The 24666-nt window shown below is 33.6% G+C and overlaps 1 protein-coding gene across 1 annotated transcript; it reads left to right on the top strand.

Moving 5' to 3' along the window:
- The first annotated feature begins 11500 nt into the window (after window positions 1–11500).
- LOC141640146 (alpha-farnesene synthase-like) lies at window positions 11501–23130 on the top strand. Its single transcript, XM_074449039.1, has 7 exons — window positions 11501–11788; window positions 12237–12498; window positions 12682–13057; window positions 13149–13367; window positions 13946–14090; window positions 14252–14503; window positions 22822–23130. Exons 1-7 carry the CDS (start codon window positions 11501–11503, stop codon window positions 23128–23130), a joined length of 1851 nt encoding a protein of 616 aa, XP_074305140.1.
- The last annotated feature ends 1536 nt before the right edge of the window (window positions 23131–24666 follow it).

Genomic DNA, 24666 nt, shown 5'->3' with positions numbered 1-24666 from the left:
TCCTCCTGCGGAAGAAAGATTTCCGTGTTCAAGTTATGGTAGGACGGAATAATTCGGTTTTCCTTAATATTTATGTGAATATTACGGGAAATTGTTTACCAAAGGATAAAGATTGTGAAATATTTATAAAAATATGGAATAGAAATATCCTAACATTCCAACATTCATTCGACTCGGGATTTAACGGTTATCAGAAAATGAAAACGGTTTTAGGCCCGGACTCCAAATGTACTCTAATTACTGTCAAAACGACCGTATCGGCACGTAGATGACAACTAAGAGGTAAACATTAATATTTGAGCAATCACTTGACGATAAACTTACGAACTGTCACAAATCGTTCCGCGTACCAAACATGCGGCCCAATCATCACCGGGTGGTTTGCGAGAGGTGCAGAAATGAGGTATCTACAGAAGAGAGAGTGTCAAAACAACTTTGAGTCTAGATTTTATTTTCATCGGTGGATTGTCTAAGAGGGAGACATAAGAAGGTCGTGGTGAGGGAAGAGTGACACCTATAGGCTTGTGCAAATGCTTGTTTCGGGTTTTGCTCGGGACGAGCAAAAGTCTAAGTGTAGGAGTATTTGATAGTGTCAAATATGTCGTGTCTAGTGTGACCTTTTAGGTTGTTTATTCAAGTGTTGAGGCCAAGTTATGCGTTAATCTCGGACATGCCGGCTTACTCTATTTCTTTGTAGTTTTGGGTCACAAAGGGCTTAATCTTGGATTGTTCACCTCTTGAGGCAAGTCAAGCATCCGTATCAAAGAGTCAAGGTGAAGATTTCATTTTGTTTCGACTAAGATAAGAAGTCCGCCCCAAGCAAGCAATGACAAGTGGAATTTGGAAAGTAAAGAATCAAGCAAAACTTGGAAGTTTCACGGGGGAGTCCAGGCCAAAGCGCAGCCTGCGCCACCTTCATAGAAGCCTGCGCATTTCTATTTTAAACACGGGCTTAGTTAACAAGTCCGTGTTTTTGTGCTCATTTTGGATGAATTAACCTAGATAGGAGTGCACCCCTATATAAACTCCACATTTTGAAGACCTAAATTATCACATCATTATTGAATAATCACAAAAGACTTGTATAAGAAGAATACTTTGTTTTTGGGTGAAAGTTGTAATCTTTTATTGGGTTTTTATGCAAATCCTTCCACAATTCTTGGTTTCATCAATGGTTATGGAAGGCTAGACCTTTTTCTTGGTGTAATTTGGTGAGACACTACTCTCCTTAAGTTTGTAAGACGCTTTTAATCTTTCCTCAATAATTATTACATGTTTCCTTGTTTTCATTATTTATGTTGGATGTTATTATGTTGGGAGTCATGAAACTTGCATTTTAATCATCTTACTATTGCAATTCTAGTAGCAAGCTTGCATCTTTATGAAGTTGGATTAAAGTTTGTGTCTTTGTGAGTGGAACTTGTATGTTAATCCTTGGGATAGTTGGATTAAGCCTCCTAAAGGATTAATCTTGGCACTTGTGTTTGGCTTTTGTTCTTAATGCTCTCTTACGCAAACCTTGTTGTGGTTTTCAATTAGGTGACCATATTAGTAGGATCAACTACTCCGGTTTAGGAGTAAGTAGTCACCATCTTACATAAGTAGTTGAGTAATTGTTGAGGGAAGAAAAAGAGAGGATCTTTATGCTTAGGAAGTAGTTGTTGAACCTTGTTACACCTTGTTACACCAAGTTTCCTCCTTATATTGAATCTTGCATACAAGTTGTTTGTTAAATTGTCACAATAGCAAAGTCTCCAATTTTACTCTTTTTTATGTTTGTTTCCAATCAAATGCCTTTCTCCATTTATGTCATCACTTGTTTACCATTGTGCATAACCATTGTTTGTTGATAAACTTAGTTAGTAGGTCTAAATTGTTGTTAGTGTCTTACTTAGCTTATAGAGCTTTCATTACTATTACAATTAGTTCACTAGTTAAGTTTTTAGTTGTTAATCCTTCCCTTGGGTTCGACCCTTACTTATGCTATACTACCATTTTTAAGTGTCTAGTGTAGAGTTGAGTTTGGTTTTAGAAATTGTTAATTCGATAGTTAATTCTAGTATTTAACGATCTAGTTTTATTCTAATCACCAACCAAGCAATGGAATGGAATAATTCCATTCCATTCCATTCCATTACAATATATCCAACCAAACACCTTCTAAAAAGCTTTCATTGGTATCCTATTCATCCTATGATGGAAAAATATAAGCTTTGACTATACCATCAAGAGAAAAAATGTTTCTAAGTTCTAACAATACTTTGAGGTTAATTTCTATAACAATTTGTATACTAACATGTATTTTAAGGGCATATTATGAGAATTCGAGTTTTGTATGATACATTTTGAGCTTTCGAGTAAACTTCTTGATCTCTATAATTTTTTTAGCCTTGTATTTTTTTATTTTATTAGTAAAGGTTTCGAGCCGCTTAAGATATATTCTGAGCATGCATGCAAGTACGTTTTTCAAACTCTGTAGAAAATTTTATGATTTTACAAACAAATTAAAGTTATCGAGTTTCGTATGTATCTATGTGCAATGCTGTCAATTATTAATAAATCTAAGTTTAGATAAACTTGACTTCATAGATTGACGATGAATTATATTTTTTTGAAATCTGTTTTACGAAAAAATCCTAGCTTATATAATAGTTGGGTACCCATAATAGTTTTCAAGTTTCAAAATGCTTACAGATTTCGAGCTTTTATGATATATTCCGAATAGAGAGTAAATTTTTCGAGTTCTGTAAGAAATTTTATGAGCTTCCGGGCAAAGGTCAAGAGCTGCATAAATTTGATGTATCTTCCGCTATGAAAGCTTTGTTCACCACGAATTGTAATTATTGATTAAACTATTGATTTTGTTTAGAGATGGAGAATTAGTATAATTAAAAAAATGATATTGAGGGCGAAGATAATTGAGTAAATGCATACTGGAGAAGTAGTTTGAAAAATATGGAGAGTAGTTAGAGAGAGGAGGAGAAATCGTATTATGTTAAATTTGTCTTTTAGGTTACAACAATTATAAGGGAAAAAAAACTAAAGTAGACTTACTTGTATAATAGCACTATACATCAAGAGGTATAGTACGCACTCTATTAACTGAATTTTCCATGATAAGGCCAATAAGGACATCAAAGCCTGTATAACATGGTTTACAATAATAATAATAATAATAATAATAATAATAATAATAATAATAATAATAATAATAATAATAATAATAATAATAATAATAATAATAATAATAATAATAATAATAATAATAATAATAATAATAATAATAATAATAATAATAATAATGTTTTATTATAGCACCGTTTTACAAGAGACTCGTTATGAATTTTGATTTATTTTTTTCTTTAATATTTACAAAAATATAGTCATTTTAAAAATTGTAACTATATTATTAAATCGAAAAGCTTTTCCATACGAGTATACATATTATAATATTTAATTATATATTAACAATATATTAAAAATAGAAATAACGGCCCTGTAATATATATATGTGAATGGTTTATATAAAAAAGAGAGAATATTTTAAATGTAAAATTTGAATTATCAATATTTAAATTTTATTTATTTATTTAATATTAAAAAATTAAAGTATTATCTTTATCTCAATTATTTGTTGACCTTTTTTTATTATCTATAACCGTTATGTTAATCAAAAAGAAATAAATGTTTAACCTAGAGAGAGAAAGGAGAAAACGCAGTCATCTCTAGGTTTTGCAATTTCTTAATTCTGATTGATTTCTTGATTGTTTTTCACAATGGTTAGGAAATCAACAAGATCTACTGTTGCTAAACATTCTAGTCCAAACAAAAGTAGGAATACTAATACATTTTCACCATTACAGTTGGAAAAAGAGAAAGTAATTGGCAGGCCAAACGTGGAGGAAGGATAGAAAACTAAAAGTATTAATGAAATTGAGGGGATTGCTCCTTTCTCCACGGAGGATATCCTGGTGGAGGACGTTGAGGACTCTGCATCTGAGAAGGAATCTGAATCTGAAAAAGAGAATTTAATAGATGATGAAGGAGAATGGTTTCAGAGACATGGCAAAAAGATTATACAAATGATAGATGAGGAACCAGAGGAATTACTTCAATTGACAGAGGAAGATGTACAATAGGAGATTACCTATTGGAAGCAGGCAGTGTATGGTTTTGTTATGGGGGGCAATCCTCCATGGCAGATCCTTGAGGGTTTCCTGAAAAGGATATGGGGTAAGTATTCAATTGATAAAATATCGTTCCTACCTAATGGAGTTTTTTTGGCCTGATTCCAAACAGCTGAAATGCAACAAGCAGTCTTAGGAAGTGGATACTTCCTGTTTGACAATAAACCTTTAATCATAAGGCCCTGGCAGCCTGACATTGATTTAGAAAAAGAGGAAATAAAATGTGTTCCAGCATGGATTAGGCTTAAAGGCTTACCTTTGAAATTCTGGGGCCAAAGTCTTCCCAAACTTGCTAATCTGGTTGGCAAATATGTGAAAAGTGATGCTGCCACAGAGAGTAAAACCAGATTAGGGTTTGCTAGACTCATGGTAGAATTGAAAGTTGATCAAAAATTTCCATCACATATTACCTTTCTGGATGAAAAGCAGAATAAAATTCAGATACCTGTGTAATACGAGTGGAAACCTAGTACCTGTAACAAATGCAAGCAAATAGGGCATGAGCAAAACAATTGCAGGAAGGGTTTACACAAAGAGGTTAAGAAAATACAAAAGGTTTGGAGGCCAGTTCAAGAGAAGAAAATTCAGGCACCAATTGCACCTGACAACACAGCACAAGATACCAGTACTCCATTGGATAAACCTATTCAGATCAGAAATGGGTCCATATCCCCTGTCAGACTCCCTAGACAGGGTATTGATGGCAGCTCATCCACACAAGAATCTCCTACTTATAAAGAGGTCTTGAGTGGACATAGCTCTCCTAAGGAAGGTAGTGTGCATAATGGTAATGAACCTCCTAATTTACCTCCATGATTAAGCTTGGTTTCTGGAATGTTAGGGGGTTGAATAGGGAGGAGAAGCAGAAGTTTGTGAATAGTTTTCTTCATAAGAATAAAGTAGCAGTTTTTGGTCTTTTGGAAACAAAAATAAAAGCTAGCAATAAGAATAAAACTATGTATAGGGTCTTTCAGGATTGGAGTCTTACTTCTAATAATAATAAACATCCAGCGGGTAGAATTATTGTTCTTTGGAAGCCTCACTGGGTTGACATACATATTCTTGAGTATGATGCTCAATATATTCATATGTGTGTCTTGGATAAGATAGGTAATAAACAGTTTCACTATACTATTATCTATGCCTACAATAGGATCAGTGAAAGAGAGTCTCTGTGGAGTAATATGAGTCGTATAGCTAGGTCTATGAGTGGACCTTGGGCAGTTGGGGGTGATTTCAACTGTGTTTTAAATGCTAAATAAAGACTGGGGGGTTTAGTCAGTAGGGCAGAGTCTGATCCTTTTCAGGATTGCTTGGACACCTGCCATTTAATTGACAGTCAAGCTCAAGGGGCTTACTATACCTGGAATAATAAGCAAGAACCTGAGTCTAGAATTTATAGCAGACTAGACAGATTCTTGATCAATTGTGAATGGGCTGATACTTTCCCTCATTTGTGTGCCAATTTCTTACCTGAGGGTACTTATGATCACACACCTTGTATAGTTGCTGGAGGGCACCAAGATGGGCAGAGCAACCATCCTTTCAAATACTTTAATATGTGGAGCAATTCCCCTCTGTTCCAGAGTATTGTTGCTCAGGCATGGGGGCAAAGAATTAAGGGAACCAGAATGTTTTAACTTGTTACTCGTTTGAAAAGACTCAAGCCAAAGTTCAAAGAGTTAAACATGTTTCATTTCTCAGATATAGAGAATGCAGCTGAGCAAGCTATGGCTAGCCTTATTCATATACAAAATCAGTTACAAGCATGCCCAGGAGATCTGAATTTGTTGCAGCTTGAGTATGAGACAAGCAAGAAAGTCAGCCAAACTCAGCAAGCTAACATGGAGTATCTTAGGCAGAAGGCCAAGGCACATTGGATCACTGAGGGTGACTTAAACAGCTCTTATTTTCATGGGGTAATTAAAGCTAGGAGACAACAAAATGTTATTCATGAGATCAGGGACTCTAAGGGAGTCCTACACACATCCAAGATAGGTATACAGCAGGCCTTCCTTGAGTATTATCACTCCCTGCTGGGATCTCAGAGTGATGTTACTCTTGTGAATGTGCATATAGTGAGAAGGGGGAAAGTTTGTGATGAATCTCAGAGACAAAGACTTCTTGCTCCAGTCACCAAAGAGGAAATTAAAAATATTTTCCATCAGATTCCCAATGATAAGGCACCAGGACCAGATGGTTATTCAAGTAAGTTTTATAAGGATGCATGGGACATAGTTAGATCAGATGTTACTGAAGCAGTTCAGGATTTTTTTAGAACTGGCCAACTCCTAAAGCAAGTTAATGCCACAATGGTGACCCTGATCCCAAAGGTAGATAGGCCATCCACAGTCCTTCAATTTAGGCCTATTGCCTGTTGTAATGTAATATATAAATGCATTTCTAAAGTTCTCTGTAACAGATTGGCTCTAATTTTGCCTGAGGTGGTTTCACAAAATCAAGGGGGCTTCATACAGGGGAGGAGTATTATGGAAAATATCCTGATTTGCAAGGACATTATCAGGTTGTACTCTAGGGGGAATGTTTCCCCCAGATGTTTGTTCAAGCTGGACCTTCAGAAGGCTTATGACACAGTGGAGTGGAGTTTCCTTAATCAAATGCTTATTGCTCTTAAATTTCCAAGGACTTTTATTGGATGGGTGATACAATGTGTCACAACAGCTACATATACTTTGAGTTTGAATGGAGATAGCTTTGGTTTTTTTGAAGGGAAGAGAGGGCTTAGACAGGGTGAACCCCTCTCTCTCCCCTGCTTTTCACGGTTTGCATGGAGTACCTAACCAGGCTACTAGCCTTTACTACAGTGACAATGATTTTTCATTATCATCCACTGTGTAAGCCTTTGAGACTCACTCATTTGATATTTGCAGATGATCTCCTCCTCTTTTACAAAGGATATGTGCAATCCATCATGGTAATCCTCGGGACATATTCTACTTTTTCTATTGCTTCAGGTCTGAAGATAAGTAAGGGTAAGTCTAATGTGTATTTCAATGGGGTCAAAGAAGAAATCAAACATGATATTCTTCAGGTTTCTGGGTGTGTGGAAGGGACTCTCCCTTTTAGATACTTGGGAGTCCCCATCAAAACTACTAGATTGACTGCTCATGACTGTGCTCCCATTATTGAGAAACTCATGAACAAAATCAGGGGACTAGGCACCAGGAAGCTATCTTATGCTGGTAGACTAGTCCTAATAAAGTCTGTGTTGAAAATTTATCACAATTACTGGGCTCAAATGTTCATTTTGCCAAGTGGAGTCGTATCACGAATAGAAGCAATATGCAGAAATTTCCTCTGGGATGGGTCCACTGATTACATGAGGACTCCTTTGGTGGGGTGGTCCAAAGTCTGTAAGCCTAAGTCTGAAGAGGGTCTGGGTCTTAAAGATGGCCTAGTTTTGAATAAGGCTGCTCTGGGTAAACTTTTGTGGTGGCTCTATGCAAAAGCTGATCACCTTTGGGTTAAGTGGGTTAGTCAAACTTATCTTAAAGCTCAAGACTGGAAATCTTATGACCCGACCCAAGACACCAGCTGGTACTAGAGAAAAGTTTGCAAAGTGAGGGATCTTCTTATTGACCCCTACTTACAAAAGCAATGGGATAACATCCCTGGTAAAACTTATACTATTGCCAAGGGGTATGAGTATCTACGACATAAAAATGACCAAGTTTCTTGGCCATCCCTGGTCTGGAATCAAATGACTATTCCCAAACACAGTTTTCTTGCATGGATTTATTTCCATAAAGGTTTGAACACAAATGAAAAACTGAAAAGCTTTGGGTTAGACATTGATACTACCTGCCTTATCTGTGGAGATGGGAACGAATCCTTGGAGCATCTTTTCTTCTCCTGTGAATATAGTTAAAGAATCATTAGTAGAGTTGAACATTGGATGGGTTTTAGCTTACCTCGAGACGATGTGCCTTAATGGCGGATTAACATCACTGGATCTCAGGATAAGAAGGATACTATCAATGGAATCATCAATGCTATGATGTATTCCATCTGGCACCAGAGAAATCGCAGTAAACATGAGGATAACATAATCAGACCAGAAACAGTGGTTACTGGAATCATCAAAGATATGAAGATTTGGCTAGCTAAAGTTGTGACAAGGAGGAAGAAATTGCAGTATCAATGGATTTATGTGTTGTGTGGAGCTTGAGAGGTCGTCGTTGTCCCTCTCTCTCCTGTTTTTGTTGTTAGAATGAAATAGGGTAAGATTTGTGAATGTCGGTGGGTGTGGTGGGTTATTTGTGCCTTGGGCCTTGCTGTTTTCTCTTTGTTTTGTTTTTGCGTGTATAGTCTGGCCCAAAAATGGGTCGTCTTAACACGGTGTATGGTCACGATCTTCTTTTTGATTTAATGAAAGCTTACATTTTATCAAAAAAAAAAGAAATAAATTAAAAGTAGAGAGTATATATATATATATATATATATATATATATATATATATATATATATAGGAATGGGATCATGTGAAGATACACTATCTTTTTAAGGATTGAGGATTTCGTTACAATATCAGAGGTTCTTCAATACAATATCACAGGTTATTCGATAAAATATCACAAAAAAAAAACACCTGTGCAAAAAAAAAATTATAATTTTTTTTTTTTTCCAAAAAACAATTTTTTTTTGCTAAAGGTCTGATTTTTCGTGATATTTTATTGAAGAACCTGTGATATTGTATTCACTAATCCTCAATCCCCAAATATTTAGTAGTTCTCACCGGATCCCGACTATATATATATATATATATATATATATATATATATATATATATATATATATATATATATATATATATATATATATATATATAGAATTAGGATCACATGAGTCCACCCTATCTTTTTGAGTCCGTGAGTCCATGATATAATATCACACGTTATATTAAATAATAACACAGCTTACAGTATCGCACGTTATACTAAACAATATCACAGCTGGAAAAAAAAAATTGAAAAAAAAAATTGAAAAAAAAATCGTGATATTGTTTTGTAATACAATATCACCCGTTATGCTAAACAATATCACACGTTATACTAAACAATATCACAGCTTTCACGAAAAAAAATTGTTAAAAAAGATTTTCGAAAAAAAAAAAATTTGAAAAAAAAAATTTCGTGATATTGTTTTGTAATACAATATCACAAGTTATGCTAAACAATATCACAGCTTACACGAAAAAAAATTGTTAAAAAAAATTTTCGAAAAAAAAAATTTTGAAAAAAAAAAAATTCGAAAAGAAAATTATACTGGAATTACAATCAGCAACCCAACCTTTGTGCAAATCTTTGTCACCCGACAATAAATTAGCACTGGAATTACACCGAGTACTAGCAAGCGGTAAGCCGGTAACACTGATGAAACCGTGTAAAAACAATCTACTCCATCTGTAAGTCCATCATTACGGGGATATAAGCATTTTTATATTCCAAACCTCTTAGTACCACACTGCGAACATAATTTGGACGTTGGTCTTACATAAGGAGACCCACATTCATCGCAGAATTTTGCGGGAATAGATGGCTGTAAAGGCCAAATGATCACAAATTAGTAGAATACAGGAAGAACGCATAGAATTTGTAGAAAGAAAAAATCATCCTTAGGGGAATAATTAACAAAAAACAAAACATAAAACTAGAAGGGAATGAAACGTGAAGAAAAATGTAAAATACGGAGTAATATTACCATCAAATTCAAATGATCTACAGCTTGAGTTCCTGCAAGTGGCTCCACTAACGCCATGTTCTGAGAATGAGTCGGGGACTCGTGGACATGAGAAATGTCATGTAAATGAGAAGACTGTCCACTTTCATGAGAGCAGGATATAAGAGTGGTCGATTGATTATGTTGAAAACAGTGATGATGGTTCAGGAGAACTGGTTGATATTGAGGCTGATGAGCCACCGTCACCAGATTCTGTTTTGATGGTCTACTCGGGTCTCCTGGATTCTGAGATACGACAAGACATAGAGAGATTAGCACTCAGCAACCCAACCTTTGTGCAAATCTTTGTCACCCGACAAGAAAAAAAAAATTCGTGATATTGTTTTGTAATACAATATCACAAGTTAGGCTAAACAATATCACAGCATACACGAAAAAAAAAATTGTTAAAAAAAATTTTCGAAAAAAAAAATTTCGAAAAAAAAAATTCGAAAAAAAAAAAAAATTCGAAAAAAGAAAAAATTCGAGAAAAAAAAAATTCGTGATATTGTTTTGTATAGTGCGTGATATTGTTTTATGGACTCATGGACTCAAATATTTAGGTGGACTCACCGGATCCCACCTCTATATATATATATATATATATATATATATATATATATATATATATATATATATATATATAGAGAGAGAGAGAGAGAGAGAGAGAGAGAGAGAGAGAGAGAGAGAGAGAGAGAGAGAGAGAGAGAGAGAGAGAGAGAGAGATAGAATTGGGATCCTATGAGAACCACCAACATAATGAGAACCGTGAGAACTCCACCTTATGAATTTTTTTTTAAAAAAATAATGACATATTTGGATTCGGCATGGAATTTTATGGCTAGATAACATATTTCTTGGTCTAAAAAACATAAACTAGTGATAAAAATCGAGACGAGATGCATTTTATTAATTTATATGCACCTACTACTCATTTTCATGTATCTGACAATTTTCACGCACCTAAAACTCACTTTCATGCACCTAGAACCTGCTGTTTTCATGCACCTAGTAATCATTTTCATGCATGTAACAATTTTCATGCACGTAGTATTTGTTTTCGTGCATCTATAACCGTGTTAGTATGCCTAATTGTATTTTTATACATTAAGTTTATACTTTGTTAATAAAATCAATAAATTTTGTTTAGCTATACTAAAAATGTGTTTGAATAAACTAAAATAAGGGTAAATGATTCATCAAAACTTTCGGAACAAGATTTGATGATGATTTAGTAAGTGTTCTCACGGTTCTCATTATGTTAGTGGTTCTCACCGGATCCTGACCCTACATATATATATATATATATATATATATATATATATATATATATATATATATATATATGGGTTTCTAAAAACACAAATTCTCATTTTAGTCGGACACTAAAAAATGAATATACACTATCTGAATTTTGTAACCTTTGACAATTGTAACCTTAAAGAAGAGTCAAAAGATCAATCATTGTATTGGCTATATAAACAACTACAACATTTGTGGCAAATGTGATACAATACGTTAGAACACATTGAAATATTGGTACCACGCATCTAGCTAGTCCTTGTGTTGTGTAGATGGATGTGTTTAGCGGAAAAGGGTGCGAAGGGAGGAGGGGTACAGTTTTCGGCAATTCAAAATATTCCATGCGTACGAATGGAACCCCTCCCGTTCGCTCCATTTCCTTTCCATTTATCCCGCTCCCCTTCCTTTCCCTCAAAAAGACGCAGCTGGAGAAACAAACATCTTCCATTGTCGTTTTGAGTACTTCAGCTTATGATGTAGCTCATGAACGTCGTTCTGCTAATTATAAACCCAACATTTGGAGCTACGATTTTGTTCAGTCTCTTAGATCTCCTTTCATAGTAAGATATATGATCTTTATTACTTCCTCTGTTTCAGTCATTTATCTTTGGTTTTGTTACAAAGATCGTAGAAAGGAAAATGCACCATTTGTGGTGATTGTTAATGGATGACAAGTGACTAATAATGGATGTATATGATCCAATTGCCTATAAATGACCTGGCTAATATAAAAAAGGTAACAAATTAATAAAATACTATAAAATGAAATAAGTAAACAAATGTCTGTAATAGACAAAGTGTTTCTTATGCAATATTTATAACTATTGTACCCATGTATTATTCCCTTGGATTTACAAAGACTTTTCCATTAACTTATATATTAATCTTCAAAGATCGATTCATGTGTTGAAATTTTGGCAACATGGCCGCCAAAACCTAAAAGACAGTCCTTGTTACTTCATGCTACATACTCCGTACAGTATTAAAGGGTCTATGATTTTCATGCAGGATGTTGCTCACAAAACATGGGCTAAGAAGCTCAAAGAGGAGTTTATGCATTCATTAAGTGAAGAACCAGAGTTGTCCATGCTGCACATTATCGACAGCATATCGAAATTAGGATTGTCCAGTCTCTTCACTAAATTTATAAAGGATGCCCTTGACTGCATATCTTCCAATACGAACAAGATGTCTGCTTCCAAGGAGGATATCCGAAAAACTGCCTTAAGTTTTAGACTTCTTCGACAATATGGATACAATGTTTCACAGGGTAATGTTCTACCTTAGAAAGTTTCTTAGTTTAAGTTCTTCTGTAGGCTACCTTTTTTCTGTATGAAGATTCATGTTAGCTGACCCTAAATAAATGTCAGACTCGGGCCTGATTGTTATCTAATGTCTAGGTTATGTTTTTATTCTACGAATAACTCATTGCTTGTACGTTTTCATTTTCCAGATGTGTTTGATGATTTCATTTATGATGAAATGGTTCCGGTTGAGGGAAAAGTTGACTTAGACCTAATTAGAGGATCTATTGACCTTTTTGAGGCCTCTCATCTAGCTATGGAAGGCGAAGAAATTCTTCTGAAAGCAAAGGCACTTTCCTACCAAAATCTCATAGACAATCGCAAATACTTAGACGATGACAACCTTGCTCAACAAGTAAACCACGCTTTGAATGGTCCCGGAGTGGTGTGGTTTGATGTCGTACATCAAATTCATGCTTATGAGCAAGAGAACACCGATAAGAATAAGATTTTAATTAAGCTGGCTAAGCTCAATTTCAACATTACACAAGCTATGCTCATTGAAGAACTCAAAGAGTTGTCTAGGTAATTAATTTAATGAAATTTTTTTGTTAATTTTTTACAATGATTCTGTTAACTTATTTGATCCCTTAACTCCAAATCTTCAAATTTTCAGGTGGTGGAATAACCTTGGGCTTATAGAAAGTATTGACTTCTCAAGAGATCGATTAGTCGAAAGTTTCTTGTGGACAGTCGGAATCACGTTCGAACCACAATACGCACTTGTCAGGAAATGCCTTACGAAAATTGCAACTTTAATACTAGTTATAGATGATCTTTATGACATATATGGCTCTTTCGATGAACTAATGAGATTCACTAACACTGTGGAGAGGTTAGTATTAAATTTATATTGTACTACGTATTAATAATGCATGCACGATTCCTGGCCGAGTATAGCTTTATTAGCTAGTTAAACCATTGATTAAGCCTTAACTACAAATTTAAGATTATTATTTTTGAAATTGATTGACGCTAAGTCGCTTTGTCGTACAACAACTTAGCTAGAAACCCAAGAAAGTCCAAAGTTGTTGGCATGAATCCATTTTTTGTTCTTATTTTGAAATGAGTTCAATTTTATAATATATACTATAAAAATGAAGTCATTTCAAAAAATGATTATAAAAATGAACTCATTCAAAATAAGAACAAAAAAATGGATAAGTAAAAAATTCCTCTTATTGTGGATAGGCTGGTAAGAGGAATTTTCGAAAAATTTCACAGTAAGAGGAATTTTTGTAGTTAAATTAATGTAATATGAATAATAAATTCCATTTTTTACTTATAAGTAATAAGTTTGTGTTTCAGCCTCAGTTATAAGTAAAAAATTTCTCTTATTGTGGATAGGCTGGTATTAAATTAATTAATTCATTTACTAAGCGTACTAATAATAGTTAATACATGACATGCTAGATGGGATTCTCAAGAAATAATGCAGCAACTTCCTAAGTGCATGAAGATTTGCTTCGAGACCCTGAGAACAACTACTGCCCAAATAGCTAATGAGATTGAGAAAGAAACAGGCTGTGATGACATATCTTTCTACTTGATCCAGGCAGTAAGTTTTTTTTTACCCGAATTCGTAACATTACCCTTAAGTACTCGTATTTTTAATATAGAGGTTATTTATCCAATGAAAAAAAATGTTTAGCAAAATTGAAAATGACAAGACTTCGTGTCTCCTATTCTAATTGAAGGTCTCTTGGTTGTGTTTGTCAGTGGGGTGATTTTTGCAAAGCATTACTATCAGAAGCAAGGTGGTATGACACGAACAATATACCATCTCTTGAAGAATATATTAGATCAGCATGGATAACTTCATCCGGCCCGCTTGCTGCCATGGTCACTCTTCTCTGTACTGCTAATAATGTTGGATCAGATTTGCTGAATGATGAACTACGAGAGTATCAACATCTCGTATACTACATTTCACTAATTATTCGACTCTCCAATGATTTAGGAACCTCAGCGGTAAGTTGCTAAATTCTAAATTACGGGTAATTTATGTGGTATCTGTTGTAGCAGTGGTCGGCCGAGGAGTCCCGTTACCAATAGTTACTTCACTAATGTAATATGAATAATAAATAATTAACTCAAATTATGTTGACACAAAATATTTAACAATATGTACACCGGTATACACGCGTTTAATAAAAACCATAAGATATCCAATTCTACCAACAAAATAGTAATTTTAAAGGGATAAACGAGACTAACAATCTTGAGGCCAACCAAGAACCGAATTAACAAACTCCTCCGATCTTGATCAAATAATAGAACCCCAATAATAAGAGCCCGAAAGAAACCGATTTTTTTTACTGAAACAACTTTACAAATCGACTGTTATAGGTGTGTGCTCTTGGTTAACTTCCTCTCATAACTAACCTAAAATAAAACATAAATTAAATTTTTATACTATAATTTATTTCACCAACATAAAATATCTAAACCAACTAAGAAAATAAAAGTGATAGGAATAAAACAAATTGGTTATACAAGACAACACTAAAACCCACAAGACGAATAAGATCAAAGTTTTATTCTAGCAAGTTACAGTAAATGATAAGTTGGCCACTAACCACTGTTATAATTTATGATTGGAGGAAATTGGATGTACAAAACAGGTGTATATCATTTGATTGAAAGGGTCAATATTATCAACATCGATTTAAAGGTTTTTTTTTTTTTTTTCATATATGGCCATGTAGTTTTCACTTTTTCTAATTATACCCCTATGTATAGCATAATACTAATTGTGCCCTTGAACTTTATTAGTTATTCTCATCTGTGACTAAAGTAGTCAAAACTGTCATTTTGGGCCGTTGAGTGCCAACATGTCACGCATGGGTGCCAACATGGCAGCTTACATGACATTTTATTGACGATTATTCTTATTTATCATCTCACTTACGTTTTATCAACTTTTAGTTATTTGTACTGACCAAACTACCCTTATTATTTTCATTAAATTGAGATACTCGCTCCGTCGGCCCGCCTTATTCACCCTTTTCCGGCCATCACCGCTGATTAGCCTTCTTCCCTGCCCACAAATCGCCAGTGCCAAATCGAACCATCTTGATACTGTTTTGCGGAAGACTCAACAAGGAAGAACATAACACAACAATTTGACATAACCTCACACCATCATACAACGTCAAAAATTCACTCCACATACACTCGCGAGATTTCTAGGGTTCGAATTCCCCCAATTTCTCCCCAATTCAAATAACCCATAATTTGTTGAATTAAGAAGGTAACTAACTAAGAAATTAGACAAATAATACAGAAATTGTTGAACTAAGAAGATAAGTAACAAACAATTTGACTTTATTAGCCCAGAAGTTGTTGAGTTTAAACATGAATAACACAAAGTTTGAACTCAAGAATTGAAAAGAAAGATAAAAGAAGATGAATAACTATAAAACAAACCCGATTGTTCCCAGAAATTCAAAGCGGAATTGCAAAGAAGAAAGTGGAAGAACTTGTCTGATGTTTCTATGGAAATGATGAACCCTAGATTCTAAAATTGATGCCTTCAATAAGAATGGAGGTTGGGGGTCTAATATGTAGATGTTTTAGGATTGTGTTAGTGAAAATAGTAAGGGTAGTTTGGTCATTACAAATAATTAAAAGTCGAGACAATAAATAAGAAAACCATCAATATAATGCCATGTAATCTTTCATGTTGGCACCCATGCGTGACATGTCGACACTTAACGACCAAAAGTGACGGTTTAGCTACTTTAGTCACGGATGGCAATAACTAATAAAGTTTAAGGCCATAATTAATATTATGCCATACATAGGAGTACAATTGGAAAAAATGAAAATTTCAGGGCCACGAATGGAAAAACCCCTTGATTTAAAGAGGAAGGGTGGCCTTCCCACTTACACAAAAAGGAAAACACAAATTCTCCCTTATGACGGAGATACCCGTCGCAAACTTGCGACGGGTACCATTTTGTCTCACACAAAACCCATGGGGGTGAGAGAGAGAGCACATTGGGTGGGTGTCCACCTTGTCCCCTCTACCCATTTCCACTCACATAATACCCGTCGCAATATACGACCCGTCGCAAAGGAGACCTACTGGAAGGAAAAATAGCAAATCCACTATTTGAAGTAGTTGTTCAATAAATGCAGCGGCTTACAACTTTTTTGGGTTTAAATGGCAATTTTTTAAACAAATTAAATAACTTAAACCGTTAATTAAGCCGTTATTTAAAGTAGCGATTTAGCCCTTATTTAATATTCCCTCCATTCAGATCAATTATTATCATTTGCTTGGGCTATGATTCAGGTATCAGGTCAGATATGTGTTGGATTATTGGGGAAGTACTTGGGGTAGGTCATTCAAGCCGGTCAATTTTATCAGGTCTACTAACATCTAGAAGGACATTTTTACAAGAATTTAACAATTTGTCACCGCTTAAATTTACAAGTATTTGCTGTGTTTGATAAAAATTAGCTGGAAAATTAGCTTAATTTGAATAACTAGCAGAAAATGTTATAATACGTCAATACCACCTTGTAATATTGAGATTTTGTGCCACCATTCTGACAAGAAATATTTTAATAGCATAATTATATATTAATAAATAAAATAATGTGGACAATTAACACCACTAGATGATACTAACTTATTTACCATACCTACATCTTAAAAATAGTTACTCATAAAGAAAATCATAAATTATAGAATAAGACTGTCTTATACCGTTAGACAGTCAATTTTTATAAAAAGAATTATTTTTTTAATGCTAATGAATTAGTTTTTTTTTTAAATAATGAACCGCCTCACACAATAATTACTGAAAGAAAATTCTTCTATGATCATATGTACTGATGTACATTCAAATAAGTCTTTAAAAATTCTATTAATTTGCATCACAACTCCCTTTGCTGGGATAAGACAAGAGCCCTATGAAACTATGCATCTGAAAATTTACTGAATTTAGCAGTTAGCTATGGTAGGATATAAGTAAACTCTTGATTAATCCAATTTGCAAGCTTCAGATGAATTTTATTCATGAGTGATTATAACATATCTTTTCAATAATCTAGCCGCATAAAGAGGCATACCAAGATATCTACCATTTAATCTTTTACTCTTTGTCATAGACACGTCCAAACTATATACTTCCTCCATTCAACTCCACTCTACCTATTTCACTTTTGTACACTATTCACAATTATGTATTCAATTTCGATTTTTTCTCGATACGTAAGTGGAAATATATTCATGTGGGATCTTGTTTGATCCGTCTTTACGAGTACATTAAAAATATCTAACTTTTATAATTTTTACAAATACGTAGCTAACGATATTTAGCGCGTAAAACACGCATTGGTAAACGTGTAAAAAGAAAGTGGTAGAGTGGAGTTGAATGGAGGAAGTATTAGTTTTCTAAGCATTGGCCTCCAAGAAAGATCAGCAAATTTATGAGTTGTTGTTGTTGTTGTTGTTTAATTGACCTAGTTGAATGCTCCTTTGTAACATTTAAAAGAAATAACTTCTAGGTAAAATATCATTGATAAAATTAACCAAGTTATACTTTATTTAGCAAAGCAATAAACTAAAACATCAGTCCATGCGTTTCTCTCTCTAAATTCTTAGAGAGACAAAATCCTCTCAAAAACGAAAAAAAAAACGAAATTTTATAAATTGTGTTGATTTCTATCTCGACTTCTTCCCCATTTTTTCTCCCTCTCTTTTGTTAGAAATTTCTTCTTGTCACTTTTCTTGAGTTTTACCTAGTATAAGAGCATTAGCAATGGTGGAACAGAAAATCAGTTTGTTCTTTAACACATCAGCGCCACCTCACCAAATAACAAACTCATTTTCTAAAAACTAATTTCAAACAATGACGACTTTTTTCTTCTAATTCTTAAATGGGTCCTACCACCACTTACATTAGTAAACAAATACACAAAAAAATGAAGACGTACGGAAGAAAAAGAGCCCATTAAATGGGTGGGGGCCACTATTGCCTAACATTAACATTGTTTCACGTGTTTGTGAGTTTCACGCTCCTGTTTTCTTCTTTATTTTTACGCGTGTATGTGCACGCTCTCCTCTTTCCCTCTTCCTATTACTTTTCTACTGCTGTGACGAACGAGTTCGTCTGCTCAAACCATGAGGAACGAACTTCTTTCAAACCAGGTCTAACAGCAATGCCCAGTTCGTTCTTTAATAAGAACTCCCTCACAAACCGACCATTGCTAATGCTCTAAGATTTGACTTTAATTCCTCTCCAATTTAGCCTAGAAGAGTTTCGGTTTTTCGGGGAAGTGGTGATTGATCCCCATAACTTTGTGCAATTGTGAAATTAACCCCCAAAACTTTCAATTGGAGTAATTAGGCCCTGTAACTTACATAATAAATGAAATTAAACCCCTTTGTCAAAATCTAACGAGAAATTCAATTTATCATATAACAAAAGTAAAAATGGTTATGTTTTTATGAAAAATACAAAATAAAAGTTTATAAAATTAACTAAAAAATAGCATATATATTAGATAAAAAAAATTAAAATATTTTACGAAAACACACAATTTTTTTAAAATACGTATGTAATTCGGTATAATTTTTGAAAATAAAAAATAAACAATTAACAGTTTTACGTGAATTATTTTAAAATGTTGAAAAATAGAAAAATTTGAATATAGTTTTTTACCCTTTTATTATATTTATTATATTTTTTGTCATGAAATCTTTTATTTCAACTTCTAATTTTAAGACAACTATCTAACAAAATATTTTGCAATTGAATTTGTTTTTACAAAAAATTGTACAGTAAAAAAATTGAAATTATATATAAATAATAATTTGTTTGTTTTCGTAAAATATTTTAATTTTTTTTATTAATTTAAACTTTTATTTTATATTTTTCATAAAAGCATAACCATTTTTACTTTTGTGATATGATAAATTGAATTTCTCGCGAGATTTTGTCAAAGGGGTTTAATTTCACTTATTATGTAAGTTACTGGGCCTAATCACTGCAATTGAAAATTATGGGGGTTAATTTCACAATTGCACAAAGTTATGGGGGTAAATCACCACTTTCCCGTTTTTTAGTCATTTTTCTTAAGAATGAAGGTTTAATGCAAGAATTGAAATAAAAAATTTTGTAAGTCTTAATATCATATATTGATTTTAGCAGAACATTGGGAGGACAAATTTCATAGATCTTCTTTTCTCAAAAACTTTTCCAAAGATCTGAGATTTATTTCCCTTCTTTGGACTTTTAGATTCTTTTTCCTTAATTGGGTTAATTTCAATTCTTGCAATTCCGATCTTTGGTTTTTTTCTGTCTATGTTCTTGAGATTGGTGTTTTTATTTTTTCCTCTTGGGTTTTGAAGTTTCTGACTTTCATTTAACCCTCCATCTTTCTTAGTTTTAAACTTGCATTATATATGATATATGATTTATTCGGTAAACTACAGTTTTGACTTTTTTTTACCGTTCTCATCCGCGAGAGAATGTTATAGGTTGATTTCATTCAATCTAGTTTCATTTCATTATCAAAAAAAAAGAAAAAAAAAGCAATAATTTAATTTATTTGACCAAGGTAACCTTTTATTACAAGCTACTTTGGTAAGGTAGTTGAAATATCAATTCCAGCTACTTGAATTAAAAGATTACATAAGCCATCATTTGAGCAAAAAAAAAAACAGTCGTTATTTATATTTTATGTTTCATTTGTTCTTTCAATTTCTAATCTTAAATATTTTTATTGGATATTTTTGTCAGATATTACCTTTAAATTAGGCTCATTTGTGAATAACCACTCGTGCAAAGTTGCACGGGGGTATATAAAAATCAGAATTAACAATATATTGATTGAAAAAAAATATCATTCATGATATAACATTTACTAAAAAATGTAGGAGATTTTATTGACAAATTCCTATGATTTTGTTTATGAGGATAAAATGTTCTTTTTGTATGTATATGAGTTGCTCTACGATGAAACGTTTAACTTGATATATATTCCCTCCATTAAAATCCAAGATTTCTTTTGTTTTTTGCACAAATTTTAAGGGTAGAATAGAATAGAATAGTATTATAAGTACATGTTGGTGAATCAAAATAGTAGCTAGTATAATAGAATAGTACTCCGTATTATAACAATGGTCAATGACATTTTGTGTAAATAAACAAACTCAATATCGATAATTATGTCCTAAAAATTGTCCTAAAAAGGAAATGGAAAGGTTGAATTTGAATGGAGGGAGTATGTTTTAGAGTACAAAATTAGGAAGTTTAATATGAACTAGTTTTATTCCCGTGCAAAATTGCACGAGATGGTATATTTAACACTTTAATTTCACATAATTATAATCTGCGTTTAAAATACTGATTATGTAAGACCTCGGCCCAAACCCTGGGTCGGGAGCGGTCAGTCACGGTGGCTTGGCAGGCTGTGTACTTGGCTCACTGATCAATACGGGTCCATTCCAACACATTTTGTCCTCACTCATGCGCATCTTGAGAACCTTTCTAGCAGGTCACCCATCCTAAGACTACTCTCAGCAAAAAAACGTTTAACTGTGAAGTTCTTTTACATCGATACCCAGAAAAGAAAGTGCACGTTGTTGATATGATTAATACTTTCATTCCCTTTAAGCACTAGTCAGATTGTAAGCCAATCAATGAATATTTTCAAGGGGTTACCCCACCCGAATATCTTTTTCGGTTCGGTGGAGTATTACACACCACCACTTGAAAAACGCACCGTCCTCGTTGCGTTTGGCAGCATTTGACTGCAGCCAACTAACCAAGCCCAGAATCCTCCCCCGCTAGGTAGGTGACACGGGTACTCCTGACCAGAGGCTCACCACATGGTCGCAGAGTCCCTTTATTTAGGGTCCACTGTTTTTTATTTCTTCTCTTTGCAAAAGACAACCAAAAATCCACTTCCGGAGAAAAGAAGTCAACTGTCCGGTGTTGCTTGCTCTTTTCTCCTTTTTTCATACACATAACCTAAAAGTTTCACCTTGTTCACCCATCAAAATCTGAAAAAGCTCATCTCCATACCACGTGCCCTATCAAAAGTGTCTTCAAAGCAATAACAATGCATCAACCACCTCAATCTTCCTCTCCATCTCCGTCGTCACTTTCATTGTCGCCTTAACCCCTTCCCTTACATTTCGACAACCCTATAGATTACTCAAAATTCATCAACCTAATGTCAATCTCTATCATATAAAATTACACTCTTTCTTGTTTCACGGCGAAGATGGTGGGCATGATAAAACTAATGCGATAGCAGACAAGTGATCGTAAGAGTGAATTCATTGATGATTTCTGAATAGTTAACACCAGGCGTTGATTTTTTCCCATAATAGATCATAATTTTCTTTCGATGAGTTGGGATTTTGATTCTGGTAAGAAATGGACAAATTGAGGTGATTAATGCTGGATTTTATTAGTCTTTATGGTCGATTATTAGATTTATGAAGTAAAAAATTAGATTTAACATGAAAATGACAAGTCAATGTCGAAAAGTTCACTTTTTATTGATGGACGTGGCTTTTTGGTAGTCTTCTGCAAAATGAAGATACAAAATGTAGTGGAAAGCCAAAAAAAAAAAAAAAAAAAGGTAATTGTTCACAAATAAACCTAAATAAAAGGTAGTTTATGAAAAAAACCCCTTCATTATTTATTACCTTTATATCCTTTTATGTTATTTTGCCAATTTTGGCATACATTTTCAGCTAGCAGTTTGCCAACTTTTTTAAAAATATTAACTACCTCACAACAGGGGCAGACCCAAGATTTAAAGTCAGGAAGCAAAAAAAAAATTAGCCCATTTAACCTACATATATTAATAAACTTTAGAATGGAGAAAAATAAAATGCACATAACTTGTTATAACTAATTCACAAATGTATAACGAGTACAATGACCGCTTACATAAAACCTATTAATTTTATTATTTATAATTTATTTTTATTTTCTGTTTCTGTTTCGTTGATTAAATGTTTTTATCTTGCAACTAGTTCTATTACCCGTGAAATTCACGGGTTGTTGAAATTAAATATTTTTTTTTGAAGAGTTTATGGATTCAAGTACCTAAGAGGGGGAGGGTGTGAATTAGGTACTATTTAAAAATTTGAACTTAAACTTTATTTAATTAAATTAAGTTATTTGATAATGTAGAGCATGTTATTCTTACTAACAGTGCCTTAATCAAATAAAGTGGCTGAAATACATTATCAAACTGAAACTATGCCGTAGCATAAATATTTTATATAATTATATCCTTTTTTTCCATAATAGGTTGAGCTTGAGAGAGGAGACTCGCCTTCATCTGTCTTATGTTACATGGTCGAAGCAAATGTAACAGAGGAGATGGCTAGGGTGCATGTAAAGAATATGATAAGTGATACTTGGAAGAAAATCAACAAGGAGTTACTAAGCACCTCCCCAAGGCAACAAAAAAGTGTGAATCTTATTATAAATATGGCACGAGTTTCAGAATTCATATATCGTGATGGTGATTGTTTTAGTGGTCCAAACAAAGATACTCGAAAACTCATCAAATGGTTATTAATTGCACCAATTGAACTTTCAACGGCTTTTGATTGAAATGTAGAGTATAGTATCATAATGTATAATGGAAGTTTAGCGATATATATATATATATATATATATATATATATATATATATATATATATATATATATATATATATATATATATATATATATTTTTGGATCTTTTTTTCAGCATTAATAAGTTGGAACTTAGAAGTGATCTATTAAAAAAATATACATGTATTGGTTCTTCCCTTTCTTTTTTATCTCATTTTTTGTTAAAAACTTCTCTTTCCTCCTTCCCTTTCAATATAATAAAAAAGGGAAAACAATGCAATTACATATCCACTCAGACGCACTTCATCCCCCACCACCACTATCCTTCACCACCATGTGACCACCTGCCCTAGCCCCCATCTCCCAGGCAACTATAGGGAATTCATTACGGAAGCAAACTCTACACCAACAACAACATGGAGTGGGAAGACGTCTCACACGTAAGTAAAATATTAGGAAACCACTCAATGAGTAAGTAAAGTGTAAACAAGATAGAAAATGAAGACATTTAATTTTACATGGGAACGACTTCTTAAATAAGGGACAAAACCACGCCCTCTCGGCTAATCAATCAATCCACTAATAATCGTTGATTATTCAAGGTCACTACAACGACCAGCCAACCACAAGTTTAATAAATATACAACTTAGAATTTAACGGTGATAGAATACTCAACTAAAACTATCCAGATCTATTTGGTACTCCCACTATCCTAAAGATCAAGTAAATACCTATTAAAAAAAAACAGGGGATACATTGTTATCGGAGAAGTGTTGAAAAAAGCTTAAGTCACCTTTAAACTAAACTGATTTTAGATAGTTCGCATCAAATCACTGATATAGTAATATTCGAGAGTTTCGATAGGTCACTCGGCCGAGTATGAGATCATACTCGACCAAGTGTAGTGGACCGAGTTGTAACACCCCCATTTATCAAGGAGCCTTTAGCAAAACCTTCACAAATAAATAAAGGGGTTACCATCTCGGTTGCCCGAGGTAGAAAATATACAAAGACAAACTTTAAAACTCTATCACATTAATATAATTAGACCGTCTTACATTGTCAAACAACTCTTGAATTAACTAAGTTAAAGATCTATCCAACTACCCGGCCTCCTTTTGTGACACGTCCCAGTACAACACAACAATCAATTTACACCTGTAAGACTCACTACTCCCCAATTGCCGAAAATATAAATTGGTTCATTACAGAGTAGAAAACAATTTTGAAACAAGACAAACACAAGTTAACCAAAGATTGAGTAGGGACTAAACAAACAACATAAATTAAGACAGCATTGTTAGTACGGTAGTCATAAGCCCAATACAAACTGCAACTATCACAAGTATGGCCGCACCCATATACAACCTTTAACAATTCACCATATACTCCAATCACATCTGATACCCGTCGTTGTGAGTACCAAAGATAAAATTTATAATTCCTATTAAGACTAACCTAGGCTAGTGGTAACAGGGTCGAACCACAAGGAGGCAGATGTAAATTCTAGTTGATCTATATTCAGTCTAA

The sequence above is a fragment of the Silene latifolia genome, chromosome 2, assembly GCF_048544455.1.
Source record: "Silene latifolia isolate original U9 population chromosome 2, ASM4854445v1, whole genome shotgun sequence".
Lineage (NCBI taxonomy): Eukaryota > Viridiplantae > Streptophyta > Magnoliopsida > Caryophyllales > Caryophyllaceae > Silene > Silene latifolia.
This window is presented reverse-complemented; position numbering and strand designations above follow the sequence as displayed.

What these genes read in the sequence shown, in the direction of transcription:
- LOC141640146 (XM_074449039.1), top strand. Translation starts at nt 11,501, where the DNA reads ATGGATGTGTTTAGCGGAAAAGGGTGCGAAGGGAGGAGGGGTACAGTT. An exon ending in CTCTTAGATCTCCTTTCATA is followed by an intron (nt 11,789 to 12,236) that starts GTAAGATATATG and finishes ATTTTCATGCAG; the next exon opens with GATGTTGCTCACAAAACATG. An exon ending in CTTTCTACTTGATCCAGGCA is followed by an intron (nt 14,091 to 14,251) that starts GTAAGTTTTTTT and finishes TGTGTTTGTCAG; the next exon opens with TGGGGTGATTTTTGCAAAGC.